The following is a 17,691-nucleotide window of genomic DNA, read 5'->3' on the forward strand; positions in this document are numbered from 1 at the left end:
TTCAAAGCACAGTCTTGAGAGACTCAGCTGAGAACAAACATCTGCTTGGTGTTTTAAGTCTGTTTACTTTCTGCTTCTGCTGTGGTCCGTTCCTCTCAAACTTTATTTAAACTGGTTTACTCCAAAAATTCAGATTTACAGCAACAGTCGCAGGTTGGGGAGGTTACACACATATACAGTACATACCCGCATATGGGAGCTACTTTTTACAACCACAGACTTGTAGTGTTCAGCACCAACAAATTTTGCTGAAGCAGGTAGGGATTAAGTGCTTTGCTAAAGGGCACAAAGGCAGCAGTGATTGAAAGAGGAATGCAGGTGTAAGGGGGTGGGTGCAATCTTGCTTCTCTAACCCTGAGACTACTTCCTGTAGTTGGAAGAGAAAACTAGTGGTGCATAAAGGAACTGCTATCTGTTTTTACCAGATAGCATCAGAAACCATAAAAATTCTGCCAGTAGGCACATTTCCTGGGTGAAATGGTAACAGAATCGCATGCAGGAATCTAAAATAAAGGGAAGAATAAGTTGAAAGGGTTGCTTCACTTTACTGAATACAGCTGAGGTGGCTGACAGCAGCACCATTATGATCCAGAAGTATTTGATCAAATCAGACATTGTCGTAATCCATGTCAGTGATGCGTATTATGGAACCAAGTGCGATAAGGAGAATGCAACTAGGTGAGATTTAGACAGCATGCATAATATCCATCACATAGCTGAGTTTGTGTTTCAGCCCAAGGCTTGGAAGCTCGTGCTTTTGGATGCCATGCAGCAATCTGACCTGAACCTCCAAAAGCCTCCGAGCCCAGCTAATCCATGTGGACTTCTACCTACGCACCACCACATCACAGAGTGCCTGACCCAGAGAGGGAAACTGCCCTGGAACGGCAGGCTAAAATGGTCATATGCCATGTGAGCACTAATAACTGCAGGGGATTGTAATGCTCCTAGGATCTCGTAGTCATAACCGGAAAACAGAGGAGTCTAGAAATCATGTGGGATGTAATGATGTGAAAAGGAGATTTTGGTCTGAGTCCAAAATCTTAGAAAAAGTGATATGACTTCTGACAATACCCAGTGGATGTCTGTATACACGCCTCTTAGCTGTTGTGCAACAAAGCTTTCACACAATACCATAGGTATTCTTTGCAATGTGCCAGAAAAAGGAAGTGAGAGCTGTGTTAAGTTCTGACAGCCACGGGGGATCATCTGAGTAAGAGAACGTGTGCGGCGGAAGTATGTTGTAGCTACTCTTTCTTCACACTCTAATTGCATCCTATGTTTGGTTGTGTTTACGCTGGTGTGTGTTGTGTGTATGAGTGTGTGTGTTTAGGTCCCTGGGCTGATTACTGCCCTGGCAGACAGGATAAGGGATACCTATGAACAAAGTCCGAAAGAGCCAGTATCACACGCTGGGAAGCCCATATTAGTGTCAGTGCCATGCCTGCTGCTGATTGATCTGCCAACTCAGTCCACTGGACAGAGCAAAAGCTGTTCCTTATCCCTGTGCTGTTTTTTTTTTTTTTTTTAAGCTGAGTTTATTACATTCATTTTCAACTTATACTACTCAGATACACTTGTGAATAAATAAATACATCAATCAATAAAAAAAATCATTGCTTTTGAAGCAGTGTCAAAACAAAGCAAGTTTAAACTGACAAAAAAAAAAAAAAAGGTGTAGGCTGAAGTCTTCGCTTATTACACCTTCCCTTTCTATATCATTATTATTATTATTATTATTTTGTACAGATCCCTTCAGATTTATGAACTGAAAATGAAAAAAAGTAGAAAAAAGAAGCAATAACAGGCTGTTTATGTGTGGGTAGCTAAAGAGCATGAGACGATGCTGCAAGTGGGTGTTTGTGTGCTTAGAAAGTCTGAGTGTGAATATAGATTTTAATTGTGGGTGTATCAGTATGCAATATATCAATATATGTGTATGCATGAGTGTGTGTGTGTGTGTGTGTGTGTACATTATTTATCCATGTGTAGGAGATATGCCAGGGGGCAGTGGAGACACTGGGTCAAGCAGCACATTGACACGGCAGCTTGCTATATGCCTTCATTTACCTTCTATATATGAGGAAAATGAAGGCATGAGTGACCTTATGAGTGACCAGGAAAGGTCACTCATAAGGCATAGAACAATAATTTCTTTCCAGCACTGTGAACATATAGATTTTGTAACTAGTCAGCTGTAACTCGTGCATGTTCTTCATGAGGTACAGCACAGAGATTGGATATAGCCCCAAGCTAATGGTATTCATAGAGGAGAACATCGTCTATTAGCTTTCTATTTTAAACACTAACCTTTTACAAGTCCTGTGGTTTATGCATCAGTGTGACCTTATGAATACCAACCATGTATAATCTTTTCATCTGCATTCAGGGCTGGCTTTAAACAGGGAGATTAAGGTGATTGCTCACTGGTGCCCGCAGCTTGCTGTCAAACATCCATCGTAAGGTGGGTGCCCCGGCACTGGTGGCATAACAATGACCAGCAGTGGTTCCATTCACAGCAGGATGCAGCCCTGTTATGGTCTTTACTACAAGCCGGGAGCAGGAGCTCATAAACACACCCGTGCCATCCGTTTTAAGGAGGGAAATTGGATTGGGGCAGGGAGCATGGCAAGCAGAGCATCAGCTCTATTAATGAGATTGCTGTGGCTGGGGCTGCAGCTTCCCCCTGACTCAGTTGTTTATTTCAAATCAGATCAATAGTTTATGGTCTGCTTTACAGAACGCCACTGAAAGGTCAATGACAAACGAGAGAAAGAGAGCCCTGCATTATTACCGAGGTGTGCATAAAACACCACGAGGCTTAACGGTAACTGGAACAAGGATGCCCTGTGCAAATAGGCCTCAGTCAATCTCCTCATTGTTTAAGGTAAAAAGGTTTGACGTGGAAGGAGAGGTGGAAAGAGTGGCAACAGGTGGTGCAGATGTCTCAGCTTTAGAAAGCATTGGAGGCTGTGTAAGAGCGTGTGTAATTAGCCAATGTACAGGCCAAAAATAAATACTGTGGCTGAAAATAAATCAACGAGAGGAGTGCATGTTTTAGTGTATGTTGAGCTGACTGAACAATCCGAAGGAGACCTTTGATGTGCATGTACCTTCCCTTTCAACTATAAAACATATTCCACAAACATATTTCATTGAGAAGACTTGGCATGTTTATTCAATTAACCTTTGGAGAGATGAATCGCAAAGCAACCTGCTCACAAATGGCATGCAGCAGTAGCTGTGAGGTTAGAAAGGGCGGCCTGTGATCAAAAGGTTGCTGGAATCTCAGGCGAGAGAGCTCTTAATGCCAACTGCCACAATCATCCTTACCACCACTGTACACCCAAATATGTAGAGCTGAGTGTCTGCAGCTGAGCGCTGCTGGAAAGAACCAAGGGTGCTTAATGCAAAGAAAAGAAAATTATTTAAGGTGAATGGAAACAGACAAATTGCTTAAAAGGATTATAGGTAAACATCACAGGGGATTTTGACAGAGGAAATTCAACAATGGAACGAAGGATTTGTTTCATAATCTGCACCGTTCCCCGTGAGCACACTGTTTGCGCTGCATTTATTAAGAAAAAAAAAAAAAACAATCAACAAAGCTCAATGTCATGCTGTAAAGAATACCTACCTGCACAGTGAAAAAATAAGGTAATTATTAATAAAGCCAAATCTTACATATAGTACACACACACACACACATACACACACACACACACACACACACACACACACACACACACACACAATCCCTCTAAAGCCTAACATAATGCTGCAAGGGCTGCTAGAAAAACATCTTTTGTTCTATGTTATGCTCTATTGTTTATTTCATTATGTCACAAATCATTTATGGTCATTTATTACAGGAGTTTATTGTTAGTAATGTGGACAATGCTGCATGTTCACCTGCACAGCATCCAGGAGACCTGAAAAACCTCAGCTAACTGCATAACATACATAATAACACAACTTAATTTAAATCCTGTGTCTAAGTGTTTCTGCAGCTACGCTGTCTACACCGGTATGATCATTTATTCACACTTCACCGATCACTAAAACACAGGACAGCAGTGTCAGGATTTTATTAACTCTGCCCTAATGAAGCTCAGATTATAACAGGACAACTTATGGTTGCATTAACTGAAAAAAAAATTTACTCTAAAGCAATGTTTTGATTTATTTCTCACCTTGACTTTAGTGACACCTCGCAGTCTGTAGAATTTGGGGACAAGCTGGCAACATCAGAACAGATAACGCAAACCTCCTCAGCTCCGGCTGGCTGACGAGAGATAAAAACCTGCATCATGTTGTGATGTCTTCATTCAGTAGAAATAGCAAGCGGTCTTGCATCGCCGTACATGCAGTTATCGTTTTGGAGAGTTACAGTAAGCCTCTGATACCTATGACGTAGCTCTGGCAGCATTTTGATACAAAGGTAATTGGCCTAGGTAATTAACTGAAGAAACGTCGCTCCATATGGCAAATTCACAGCACTTTTTTCCCTGGGCAAAAACCTGTGCCACCATTGGGAAGCATGCACAGATTGCTGATAGATGTTCTCCATCGCTACACTTCTATTTTCCATAGTCATATTTTATCTTTTATTTTCTGGTTAACTGAAAGATTGCACAAAGGTCCCAAATAAAAGGAGTAAAAAGAGGAGGAATACGGTCCTCAGAACTTCCTCAGACAAATGCATCTGAGGAAGGTCTGAGGACCGAAACGTCACATCAATAAATACTTTATGCAAGTTATTCAGTGTGTGCGATTCCACTCTTTTTACACTAGAGTCGGGACCCACTGCTCCCAGTCCGACGCACCTGAAAAAAACAGATGTGCAGAGACACCTCTCCATTCCAAATAAAAGGAGAAAAATAATCAAATATGTTTTACCTTTTATTTGTCAAGTATATAATTCAAAATTAAATATGAAATAGGCCTTCCCATGTGGTCATTTTATATAAACTATTTATTCATGTAACTTGTGCTATATTGTGATATGCATCTATATCGGGATATGAGATTTACGTCGTATCACACAGCCCTGAATGCAACACTGCTGCGGCTAGGAGTTGTGATTTCTCTGAGAACAGAGGTGGTACATTTTTGGTGGCTAGGCAAAGAGGATAACCTCTTTTCATCCCCTGCTCAGAGAGTGTGATTAGGTGTTAATCGCCATCTGAGCATTGTTTAATTCATTATCATAGGTGCAGCATCTCATTCTCAATGGAGCTTGAGCAGGCAGTGTGGAGATGCGTATCTGCAGCACAGAGAGAAGCCTAAGCCAGCTGTGGCCTGATAAGGTTATCACTCACATTACATTGTGGATGGTTGGAAGGTCATGCCTTAATTGGCCTTTGGCGCTGCGCTCTAGTGCTGTTCTCCCCAAACTGTGAGACTGGGACTGGCTGCGGGGGGGCTGGGAGTATATCAGTATCTGCGATTTGGGAGGAAGGCTGGGAGCAAAATGGACCACCATAAACTACAGCAAGGATCTAATAGATTTATTGATTAGTGAGCTGTCTGCTAGTTCCTGTTCACTGTGATGGATTCAGCACATGGGATCCTGCTACTGCTGCAAGAGGTTGGCACAGAAATATGGGACACATTGGTATTCCGACCAGACCAAGCCATCGCCTTGACGCTATACCATCTCCCTCTCTCTTTTTCTCCTCTTCCTCTCAACCCGAACACCAAACCACCCCCCTGCTGTTTGTGCTTTGCAGTTCAAAGGACGCTCTGTACTGTTCAGTCTGTAATCACCAACCTCTATCAAAACTGGATTTCGCACATTTACATACAGATTCTCCAAATATGTTCACACGCACGCACACATGCACGCACACACATGCACACACAAAAACATACAAATAACCCACTGGCGTGAATGCTAAGTTTATGCATGTCTTGGGTTCCCTCTCCACTCTCTTAATCTGGTTCTTACATCCTTTCTCGTCTTACAGCAGCAGCACTCTAAATGCAACAATAATGAATAGGCCTCGGGGAGTCTTTGCTGACTTGCAGCAGCAGGCTAATGAGATTAGCAAATCCACTGAGGGCCGGTTAGCGGCATGAGGCCCCCTGTGAGGTGGGACTTCATGAGGAGCCAAGCATGGCCAGGGCATCAGCACGGTTCTGATCTACCAAATTAGGCTTGACAACGTTTTACATTCTGCCAAAGAAACTGTACAAATAAAATCACCAGGACACTGCAACGAGAAAAACATCATTGGCATCAGTGAATTTGGGAGCAAAATTAAGGAGATTAATCCCCTGATTTACTAATGGTTTGCAGTGGTGTTAATGGCACTGCGTGAGCGCAGGATGAAATAATAGCCTCTATTACAAGTAAAATAAAAACTCCACACTCCTTTCTTTTGTATGATACAGAATTTGGTGTAAATATAACTATCATTTTTAGTAGGTGTTGCTGTGACACCAGGTGCAGTAGGGAACACCCAGCTCCAGGTGTGGTCATGTGTAGGGCAGAATAAAGATTTCTTGACATACTACCTAGATGTTAAATAAGCATTCAGCCAGATTTGTGGGTCAAATAAGAGCTCAAAGACAAAGTTTGGGTGTAATTTTGTGTTGAGAATTTTTTTCAAGCTAGCACCTAGTTTTTTTCACTGACTTGCCCAACATTACCACGAGCAACAGACGCAAAAGAAAACTTGCTGTTTGCATCAGTTCGTCATGTGTGGGAAAATTATTTCATTTTTAGTTCAGCAGTTATATGTTAAATATTCCGGTGAACTAGAGATAGTTTTGTTGCATTTTCTTGTTTTTTGTTGTTGTTGTTGTTGTTTTTGGGAGGTGGGTGGGGGGTTAGGAATACGACCAATTTGAATGTTAAGTGAGATGAACATTATGTGACTGGAATATAATTGTAATTGTAAGCAATAACTGAAGATACAGAAGAATGGCTAGTATAAAGTTAAAGGACATGTATTTTTATTTTTGATACAGAAATATGTTTTGGCTAATAATCATGATATTGAATATGAAAAATGTTGTTGACAGGGATTGTTGTTTTGATAAAGCAGAATAAAGATGCCATTTGAGCTGGTCACAAGGACTTGAGGCTGGTAACACTTGCGTGAAAAAAAAAAAAAAAAAGAAACTTGTCTAAGACTAATGTAAAATAAATGACTAAGACTGCAATTCAAATTCAAATAATTGTCAGTGTTAACACTGCACTGCTGTTTTCTGCATTCCGAACAATAGTCGCCTTTGGAGAAAAGCAAAGACGGCAATTATGAAGATGAAGATGAGGATGCAGGGGAAGAGGTGGAGGGGGATGAAGATGAGCACGGCAGACCTCCTCTTCTTTTTCCCCGTTTTTTTGATGGATGGCCCGTTCACTGTAAGGACTGTTTAAAATAAAATCTACAACATAAATTCTGTGAATATAATGTAGACTATCTTTGCACAGACAGTACAAGAAATATTTAATCATTGAGAATGGATCATTCAGAAGCGACTGATCAAATTTGTCTAATCTAATTCTAATCTAGATCTGATTCTTATTCTTCTTTGTCTAATTCTGATTGACTAATTGCTCTGAAATTGCGAAGGAGCTCATTTAAATGTCAGCTGTTGGTAAATCATGGCTACGATGTTCATAGTTGTGCCATTTTTAGCGACTGCAGCTGGTTTGCGCCTGTCTTAGTAGATCAGGGGATACAGTAACTTTTCAGGGTTCCCATTACAGGTGTGTATCTAGCAGGAATGAGAGGATAACATGCTGCTGCAGCAACTTTGTCCTTCATGCAGTTCCTCATCCTGTTGGATTTACTGGTGATTTTATGATGATTGTATAGATTTCTCACATTATTTGGAGGTGCAGGAAGAGCTCTAGGGCAAGGTTTGCCCAGTATCTGGCCTTGTTCGATTTTCACACTCAGAAGACTGATTTGCCTCCCTAGGATCAATCTATTCTCATACAACATTTAGATGGATATAACCCCAGCAAATCAATCAGTGTTGACTATTTACTTCCATGCTTATCTCCTGACATTAACACTGGCAGCTCACATGTCTGCTATATGCCAGTGCATGCTAAAGACACATGAAATGGAGTATGTAAATAGTGCAGATGATGGGTATGATTGGAAGCTCATCAGCCATGTTAACATTTGCATGGTATTTCAGATATATTCCAGTCAAGGTCTTCAGAATAAGCTGCTTGAATAAACTTCCTCTTTTTGACTATCCCTGTCTCCAAGCACCCATGACTTAACTTCTGACCACCTCTGTCCTGTCAGTGATTTAACTCGAGAAGCAAATTAGTTACAGCTACACTGAGCTTGCACAGTCTGCAAACACCAAAGGCTTTGTTTTTATGAATCAATTGTGCATGGTGCGAAGTGCAGTCAGCAGCAAACAGCTAGGGCACACAGGGCGTGGCATCTGATGTTTTGTATTTTCATGGCTAGAGGCACAGCTGCAGTGCAGTTGGAAACAATTAGATAAAATACATTATCAGCGCGTGTGGTAGGGGCTGATGTTAGTCATGACCACTCAAATCACCTCGTTTACTTTCCTTTACAAGCACTGCACTCTGCACCAGAATGTTCCTACCATTTCGCGATGGAGAGAACAATCCAGAGCGGATCCGCCACGAGCAAATATATGGCATCTTAAATTAAATTTGCTTAGGAGGAGATAGCACATGTGGTTACCATTTTGCTCTGGTCCCTGGAGAACTGTTGCTCAGTGTAGAAAATGGTTCAGTGATATTAGGCAAAGAGCCAAACAGAAGTTGGCGGTGAACTGCAGGGACAGTTTGGCTTTGGGACCGGGTAGCCACCAGCCAGCTCTTGCCATCTATAGAAGATGGAACTGCCTCTACACTCCTCCATGCATCATGGCACATATTGAGCCAGTCATATTGGTCACCTTGTGCCATGTGCATTTGACCAGGTCTGGGCTGGCAGGCGGCACAAGCACATATCCTGGTAATGGCAAGTCACCAAACACCAAATCGATGCAGGCAAGGAGAATTAAAGTGTGCATCTGACAAAAATACCACTTTACAGAAGAAAATCACAACAACAGAGCCCCAACAGCTTACACAGTAATATGTTTACATGCACTGGTATCATCGATAATATGAGAATAACCCATGTAATCCAGATATGGGATTTACATATTTTTCATATATGTGTGCTAATACATATGGAAAACTTGAGTATCCAAAATATTGACAGGGCATAAGTTTGCATGTAAAATCAGCAAAAGCAAGGGAATACTAATAGGAGCAGAGTGGATTTGATTGTGCAGTAGGAGTTATAAATTCAATTCAATTACTCCAGATTTTAATATTCTTGAAGTCTATTGTTATTAATCATGGAAACTCAAATTACAATGTGTAATAGTTTAATTGGCCTAACACACTGTACACAGACAAAAAAAAGGAACACTGGATTGACCTTCTGTAAATTCTGACCTGGCATAAGAATCCCATTATAAACACATCTACTCCTCCTGTCAAACACGCTGAACCTGGCCTCTAAATTCAACAAAAACAAGTAATGTGTCTTGGTACTGAGATCAGTGGGATTTCTTCAAAATATTATTAATGAATGTTGGCTTGAGGGCAGGGTTGTGATTAAGCACTTCATTTGCCTGATGGTGGGCTGCTGCTCCCTGTCCTGTTGCTGATGGAGGGCTCAGAGGGAGAAAACCAGGCGGACAGAGGCAGCGGTGCAGCCTGCCAGTACAGCGCCAGGGTCGGCTAATCCCACACTAATGAAAGCCATCCATTTGGATCAGGTCTTGGACACACAACACTGGCCACTGACCATGAGCTCATGAAGATCTGATAAAAAAAAAAATTAAGTGTGTGTGTCATTTCATCCTCTGCTTTTGACAAGAGGGAGGGATTGTTTGTTATGCTTGGTTGAGTGCTGTATTGTTCGAACGATAACCAGTCAGATATGATGCTGCTGTTCCAGACAGGAGAGATGAGGTGCTGAGTGAGAGGCTTTTTTTGTAACTCAATTTTTTTTTTATGGCTGGTACATCAGGAGGGCAGCAAACTCTCCGCAACAACAGAAACAGACGCGCGCGCACACGCACGCAGCACGATAAAACAATATGCATACTCATAGGCAGAGCCACAGCATATTTATCTGCCATTTCTCATTCATCCTTGAGTCCATCCATGACTGAGTCCGCAGTGAAAAGAACAACAAAAAAAAAAGAATGTAAATTAAATGCCAAAAAACTGTTTCAAAGACAGTTGGAGCTTTAGTTTCACCGCAGAGAAAACATCTGCCATGGTTCAGATGTGCCAGGGGAGTGCACAAGGATGCATGGGCACGCTGGTCCCCCAAACCAACATCTACCCACACGAAAAGACAGATATGCGAGATCAGACACAGAGGCAGTACTCTCCTCAGGGGCAGCAGCACAGCACTGTGACAGAGACAGTGCTTTTTGATATTGAGGGGATCTAGCTATGCCTTGCCACAAGGCTCCAAATAACCTATTTAGATGTATCATCCATGTTGTTATATTGTTATGGCTACATGCCATTACCCACACACTCTATTATACTGCAAAAGCTTGAGGAGATTCCATATTATCTTCATGCATTTAACACCACTGTTATCACTGCATTAACAACAGTGTGTTAATATGGGTTCAAATGGTGGTTAGGAAACTGCTTTACATAGTAGAGAATTCGCTAATTGGTATGTGTGATGAGTAAAACAGCTATAACAGGAACTTAGAATGCTATATGGTGTTGTTTCTATTGTATTCGCAGCCTTATACAAGAGTGGGTACTTAAAACTCAAATGCCCTTCGAACAAGCAATAAAACAGAGCATTATGTGCCAGCATATACCAATGTACTACATTTTTACATTGCACCTTGATATGAATAACTGATGCTAAAGGCATGACATCACAAGAGGAGATACAAAGTTGAGCTAGCTCAGAGTGAAGGCTAAGCCACCTGAAAACATGTGAAAAGAATTTGGACTTACAGAGCTGAAGTTGTGGGCATTGCAAGGCTCTCCTCGGTATTTGCATGAGAGGAGCATGTCATCCAGCTGGTGGCTGAGTCTGTCCATAAACTCCAGGTTGGTTCCCTCAAAGTTTCTGGGTGGCAGAAAGAGCCTGAAGTCTGAGAGCTTCCTGAACCAGGCCTGACGGTCCTCCTGAAGCAAGTCCAGAACCATGGGCCTCACCGTCCGGTTGGCGAGCAGCAAGCCCAGCCAGTGTCCGGCGAAATACAGGTCGCTTTTGGTGAGCTTATAGAGGCGGATAGGGTTGTTGTTGCAGATAGTGACTGCAGGGAAGGCGAGCTCCTTGGCCCACTCTGTGTGGACTCTTGTGTATGTGGGGAAGGAGAGCCAGTGGAGGAGGCGGTTGGAGGACCAGGATAAGAGCAGGCCCACGGAGGTGCAGAGGGCCAGCAGCCAGAAAGCCCTGCGGCCCACAGAGCCACCAGGGAAGCACACATGCCTCAAGCCATGCAGGCGTGTCCTTGACAGCAGGGTGGAGGATATCTGGGCCAGGCTAGGCTTTGCAGGACGGCGGCGACAGCCCCTCCTGATCACAGCAGGGGATCCCCGCCGGAGACAGCGCCTCTCCAGGGCCATGGCTGCCCACAGTGCTCCTACAGCCGCGGGAAAGGCTTCATTTCCCAGCCAGGCCTCAGGGGCTGGGGCCCACATGTAGCTCCAGGGTAACGAAAAATCCACTGCTGTAATCCACGCCTGGATACGTGCTTAGCTTTACAGGCGCATGCACTCCTCATTAACTCCAGATATACTGTTTGCACATGTGCAGGCACACCCACTCAAAACTGTCTCCTTTTCTGGCAGCGCAGGAACCCAGATTAACTCAGTAGCAGTTACTTGTTGGTTATCTCTCCTGTGCCTCTTGCTGTTCTGTATGTCTACCTTGACCTGAGACTGCTCCAATCATCCAACTCAGCAGGGAGAGAGAGAAAAAAAAAAAATCATCCATGCAAATGTGCTCCAAGCGAGGTGGCTTCTACATGAGTGACTCTAGCATCCACCACGCTTAGTGTGACAGTTACCGAGAGAGGATGAGACAGACAGAGAGAGGGAGAGAAAGAGAGAGAGAGAGAGAGAGAGCATGAGCAAGAGAGAGGGGAGGAGATAAGGATGGAGCAGGACTGAGGATAGAATACAAAATACCATGTGCTAAGCAGAAAGAATAAAAACTGAGGTCAGGTAATTAGAAAACATTAAATGACAGCGATGAAAATTAGTCGGGGTGGCGTGCCTGGTGCAGTCTAGTCAGAAGAGAGCTTGTCTTGCTCCAGCGCGCCGGTTTCCCTTCACTGAGTCAGGTGTCTGTTTGGGCTTCACTGACATCCAGCAGCATTCGCCACAGTTCAACATAACAGCTGGAGGCAGCAATCACTTCCACCATGAAAGTGTGAACTTTAACTCAATTCGCAATTGTCTCCGGCACTCATGTCTTTGCTGCCACACTTTGTGGCCTCACTTTTCATGTCTCGACTTCCTCGTGACGTCACTCTTCTTCTGCTCCTGCCCCTCTCTTGTCCTTTCTCCCCTCTCCCACCCCCACTTGGCTTCACACAGTGGTGCTAGGTCCTGTGGGTAACCACGGGGAAGCCTCATCTCGTAGCAGAGAAGCAGACACGCTTCTCACTGCCACAGTCACAGGGAGAAACATGATAACGCACCCGTTCACATGGAGAAGAAGGCACTCATGCACATACGCGGACACACTCTGTGCTTTCCTGCAGGGAAACCAGACCAGAGCTAATCTGTTCTGTCACGCTCTGATCTCAGGATGTCCCCCCCCTCTGTCTCTTTATCTTATTCCCTCTTCTTCTTCCTCCCTAGTTTGCTCCTTCGCTCCTAAAAGACAGCATTCTTCATCTCAGTATTCCTCCCGTGTCTCCTCTCCTCTTTCTAAAAATACTCCCTCCAAATCAAATCCATCAACTTGCCCTCGCGCTCCTCCTCCTCCTCTTCTGTCTCGTGTCACTCAAGCTCCGTAAGCTCCACCTCCTGTCGGTGCTCCCCCTCCTCCTCCTCCTCCTCCTCCTGCTCGTCTTTTTCTTTTCCACACTGTGCGCACACTCCCTCTCTTCTCTCCTCCGTCAAGGAAGCATTCACTGTGCGCTTTCCTCCCCCTGCATCCTCTTAAGCTTCATCCCGCTTGCTCTTGCTTTATCCCTGCTCCGAGCGACTTCTCCCCTCCCCTGTTCCCCTCAGTAATTTATCTCCCCCACTCCCCCCCCTTCCTTCCTCCCTCCCTCGCTGTCCTTTGCGACGCACTGCTCAGCTTTGCCCCGGTCTTCAGGCAGCTTGTCCTCACGGTGTACTTCTTCTTCTTCTTTTCCTCCTCCTGCACCACAGCTCTGTCCACACAGCCGGTGAGCCACTCACTGATGAGAGCGCCTGTCTCTCTCTCAGTACTAACTCTGCGCGTCCTTCGCCCCCCTCTGTTTGTCTGCTGCTGCTACCACTGCACACCGCTACAATGGAATAGAGTGCTGTGCGTGCATGCTTACGGGCTGGAAAGTGCGTGTGCATATGTGTGTGTGTGTGTGTGTGTGTATTATCCAGTAAGGCTGACTAACAGTGAACAATGTAAGATGCAGGGACTTTGCCATACAGCACCTTAGGGTTGTGAACTGATGCCTGCGATGTGTGTATACGTGTGTGTGTGTGTGTGTGTGCGAAAAAAGAGAGAAAGAGAGAGAAAGTACGAGAAAGAGAAACTGTTTGAGTGCCAGACTGTTGCCTTAGCTATTAAAAGTCTTGAACCATCTGTTTATTTTTTCTTAAAGCTGTGCTCAATCACCCGAACTTGCAAACTAACTAAAAGTAAACAAGCACAAGGAGCAAAAGTATTAGACATTAACTATAACTGTGTGTAACCGATATGCTGTACAACCTGGATGGCAGACTAACTAGATGGCAGAAACCATTATTTCAATCTTGTAGGCTGTCCTCCATGGCTGCATAAGTCATAACAGCTTACAAACGCCCACACACCAACACCCTCTAAGCAGTCTCTACAGGGGTTTTATCATTTTACCGTATACCTCCTTCACACCTACGATATGCAACACTTCTTGTGGAGAGTGATTAAGAGAAAATACAGTATCTGTAAAGAAGAACAGGAGATTAGCTCAAACTCACTCTCAAACTGCCAGTGCTGTATCAACAAACTGTCGAGACAAATCATCAATATAAGTAAACAGAGAGCTCTGCAATAAGATGCTCGATTCTGGCACCGTGGCCACACATTTGAGCCAGCCCTGCGTACGTGCTCTTGATCATTTGAAATGCAACAATATGAAACCTTATAAAATTCAAAGTTTAACTTATTTGCATTTATAATACGGACATGTATTCACCGTCATTCTTCCACCAATCACAGAGCTGAACTTTTTTCCCGTTTTTTTTTTTTTTTTGGATTGAAATGACATTTCATTTCCTTCCTTTTCTTTAATTCTTTTTAATTGATTTCCCTTAAGCTGCTCTCAGTTCCAGCATACAGAGGCCAAATAAAAGGGAAATCCAAACTGAATACAGCTTCTGTTTGTAAATTTAGGCAGAATCTACCCTCTCAGTGCTGTGTGTGACAGATCTGAATCATTATCACAATAAGAGACAATAGCTGCAGTTGTGTGTTGTGAGTCACCAAGGCTAAGCAAATGATTATCAGGCTGTTTTTGTAACAACACAGGAAGAGAGGAACGTCTAATTTGCCGCAAGATCAACTCAGTGTGCGGGCTTGACATTATTTTGTCTGGCACGCTCCCTGCTTTGAGTTTTTTGCTGGATGTTCTGCAGCACCGCACTCGCCGACAGCTCCATGTGATTTCATTTTCAGATACGTGACGCAAAACCGTTTTTAACTTGGGAGCTATATACAGATCAAGCCCACACATGAGTCTAAAGAAGCCTTTTCACACTGTCAGGAGAAATTAATGTAATAGTCCAGTACAGTGCACACACAAGCATACACACACACACACACACAAACAGAGAAAGCTTTGTTTCCCAGAGAGCTAAACCAGAACAGTGACAAACATAGAAAGAATAAAGCACTTCTATGTATAATGCATACCACAACCCACCACAAAACCATCCACGGCATAGAAATGTCAAGGGCATGCATATACATATTTCCTACTGTATGTTACAGTAGAAAGCAAACACACACACACACACACACACACACACACACACACACACACACAGAAAGAGAGACGAAGAGAAAGAGAGAGAGAGAGACAGAGAGAAAACACCTACAGCCAAAATCAGAGGCAGCTTTCCAGAGCCTGAATCCACAGGCTGAATAATTAGCCTGGAGCCATTAAGAGGGTTTGTCAGTCCAGCTATGCAGTCAGTGTAAAGAACAGCTCAAAGGCTCAACATATCCAATTTGCAATTCTAAAACATCGGGGAAATCGCTGATTAATTAGGCATATAGCCGGCCCAAGCTTCAGATACAATTACACAGCATTCTTTGGTTACAACGGTACGGTTTTCATTCCCCACAAAAATATCCCTGCATGCTTTCATCATCAGGATTGTCAAAGATCCATGGACACGTACGTGGGAGGAAACTCCTCGTGAGCAAAGAGGCTGGAAATATAAACCAAAATTAAACATTCATAGATTCATGGTAATGAGGCCTGGAATGTTTCAGCGGCATGAAAACCACTCAATGGCACAACGGTGTCTCTGCAAAGCTCCTCGCACAAATCTGGCGGCAGGCGACAGTGGCTGCGCTCTTGCCGAGTTTGAGATGAGTCATAAGGATACGGGCTTCATACTGGCGTGCTCCCTGTAAGAGCAAGCCAGGCCGTGACACAGACAGCAGATGAAAGATGAGGAAGGTGAGTAAAAACAGTGTATTTTGTGCCCCGCTGCTATCCATCAAACTCCCCAGTCTGAATTAAGATTACAGCGATAGAGGGCAACACTGTCACGAGCTTGTCTGTCTGGACTCTTTGTTGTTTCTTTCTCCGTCTTTTGCATTTTGGTTGCCTTCACGCTCTGTGTATCCCTCCTGTTTTCGAGTATTCCTGCCCTGGCTCTTCTTCCCTCCACACGTGCTCTGTGTCGGTCTCATCCACCCTGCCCCGTTACCATTGTTCTCCCCAGCCAATCAGCTCCTTGCCTGTTCTCCTGTATTGCCACCTGTTTCTTGTTGTCTCATTAGTTAAGCCCCGTTGTTCTTTCAGTCTTTGTCGGATCATTTGTTAAGTCTTGCCTTCCTGTACTTCTTGTGCCTTTTCCCCAAGTGCCGGTGTTGTTCCTGTCTTCAGTTAATAATGAACTACTTCTCTTCAGTTCGAGTTCACCTGCTGCCTCCTCAAGAAAAAAATGGCTCATAGTGGATAAGTATTACATTCTCCCTTCCTGCAAAAGAGATCGTTTTTTTAAATGAACAGCGGGTATAAATCTCTGGGTAGCCAGTAGTAAAGTCAACAGATTGATGGCCTCTTGGTAGCTTTTAACTTCATCGTCATTTGAGTTATTAGTCGTAATCAGGGATGATGGAATAATATAGAAAACCCCCACTAGCTTTAAGATGAGATAGTGAGGGTTCGGCTGAGGTCTGTCTCAGGTTTTCACATTTCTGGTTCTAACATAGTACTCATTAAATGTGAGGAGAATCCCTACTACTCCTCAATAACCAAGAGCACTCAGCCTGCGGGCGGGTTTATCAATGTCATGTCAAATTTTTGCTTTTTCTGCTTTGTGGTGGTTTGGTGGACTGCAGCTGTGCAAAAACAGCGAGACAAACTGCTGACCTCAGTTTATTCTTTATTCTTTCTTCGGATTCCCATTAGCGTACACGAAGTGGTCACTAATCTTCCTGGGGTCCACACAAAGACAGCAACAATAAAAACCAGTAATAATTACAATTACACTGTATCAATAACACAAAAGGACAAAAACAAACCAAATGTAAAGATCAGTAATTAAGAATAAACAAACATAGTAACCTACAATGAAAACAAAATTAATTTATCAGACATGAAATAACAAAAAAACAAATATTAAAACATTACATCAAAAGTTCTGAAACTGAAAAACCACAATAATATCTTTAAGAAATTCATTAGTTTTTCTTTTAGTAACTTTTTAAAAGAAAATCTACTTTTAGTCTGTCTAATTTTGATGGGGAGAATATTCCAGGTGGAAGAACAGTTCTCATGATAGAACTGTTAAAGTTAAAGCTACACGCGGGAACATTTTATGTTAAAATGCACCTGTCTTATCAGCCAAAAACATAATGTGAGGCTGCAAAAAAGAATTACGCACACATAAGCAAAACTGGTAGAATCCCCCTGAGATGCAGCAGAGTCACCCTTCTTGCCGTAATGAAAATCTTTTGTAAGGTACAGACACTCCTCGACACACAGGAAGTGACAAATGCAAACTTCAGAGCAAACCTATCATCTAAAAAGTGGCAAGCGAATGCTCCAAAGGAAGCAGGGCTCAACAACATCAGATCTTATTGCTCTCTCATCTCCTTGGTGTCGTTTGGTGTAAATCATCACAGCCTGGCCCAGGTTGGTAAACATGAACATCCTGTGTGTAGTTTACCAATGACATCCACTGGGATTTTTGGATATTGACATTCAAAATTTTCAAACAAGTTACCTCTTGAAGCCATCTGGAGCCACCAATCTGAAAAA

At 43.3% G+C, this 17,691-nt stretch overlaps 1 protein-coding gene across 2 annotated transcripts in view; it reads right to left on the minus strand.

The window, feature by feature from the left end:
* The window catches only part of asic2 (acid-sensing (proton-gated) ion channel 2), a 393,118-nt gene that overhangs the window by 94,113 nt on the left and 281,314 nt on the right, over positions 1 to 17,691 (minus strand). Inside the window, exon 1 of one of the 2 annotated variants that reach the window (XM_030058740.1) lies at positions 11,003 to 11,826. The exons of the other annotated variant lie outside the window; for it this stretch is intronic. Within the exon in view, the coding sequence (XP_029914600.1) occupies positions 11,003 to 11,695 (693 nt within the window). The 5' untranslated portion in view covers positions 11,696 to 11,826. Of the gene's footprint in view, positions 1 to 11,002; positions 11,827 to 17,691 lie in introns of those variants that run through there. 2 annotated transcript variants of the gene reach the window in all.

The sequence above is a fragment of the Myripristis murdjan genome, chromosome 8 (assembly GCF_902150065.1).
Source record: "Myripristis murdjan chromosome 8, fMyrMur1.1, whole genome shotgun sequence".
In the NCBI taxonomy this organism is placed as follows: Eukaryota; Metazoa; Chordata; class Actinopteri; order Holocentriformes; family Holocentridae; genus Myripristis; species Myripristis murdjan.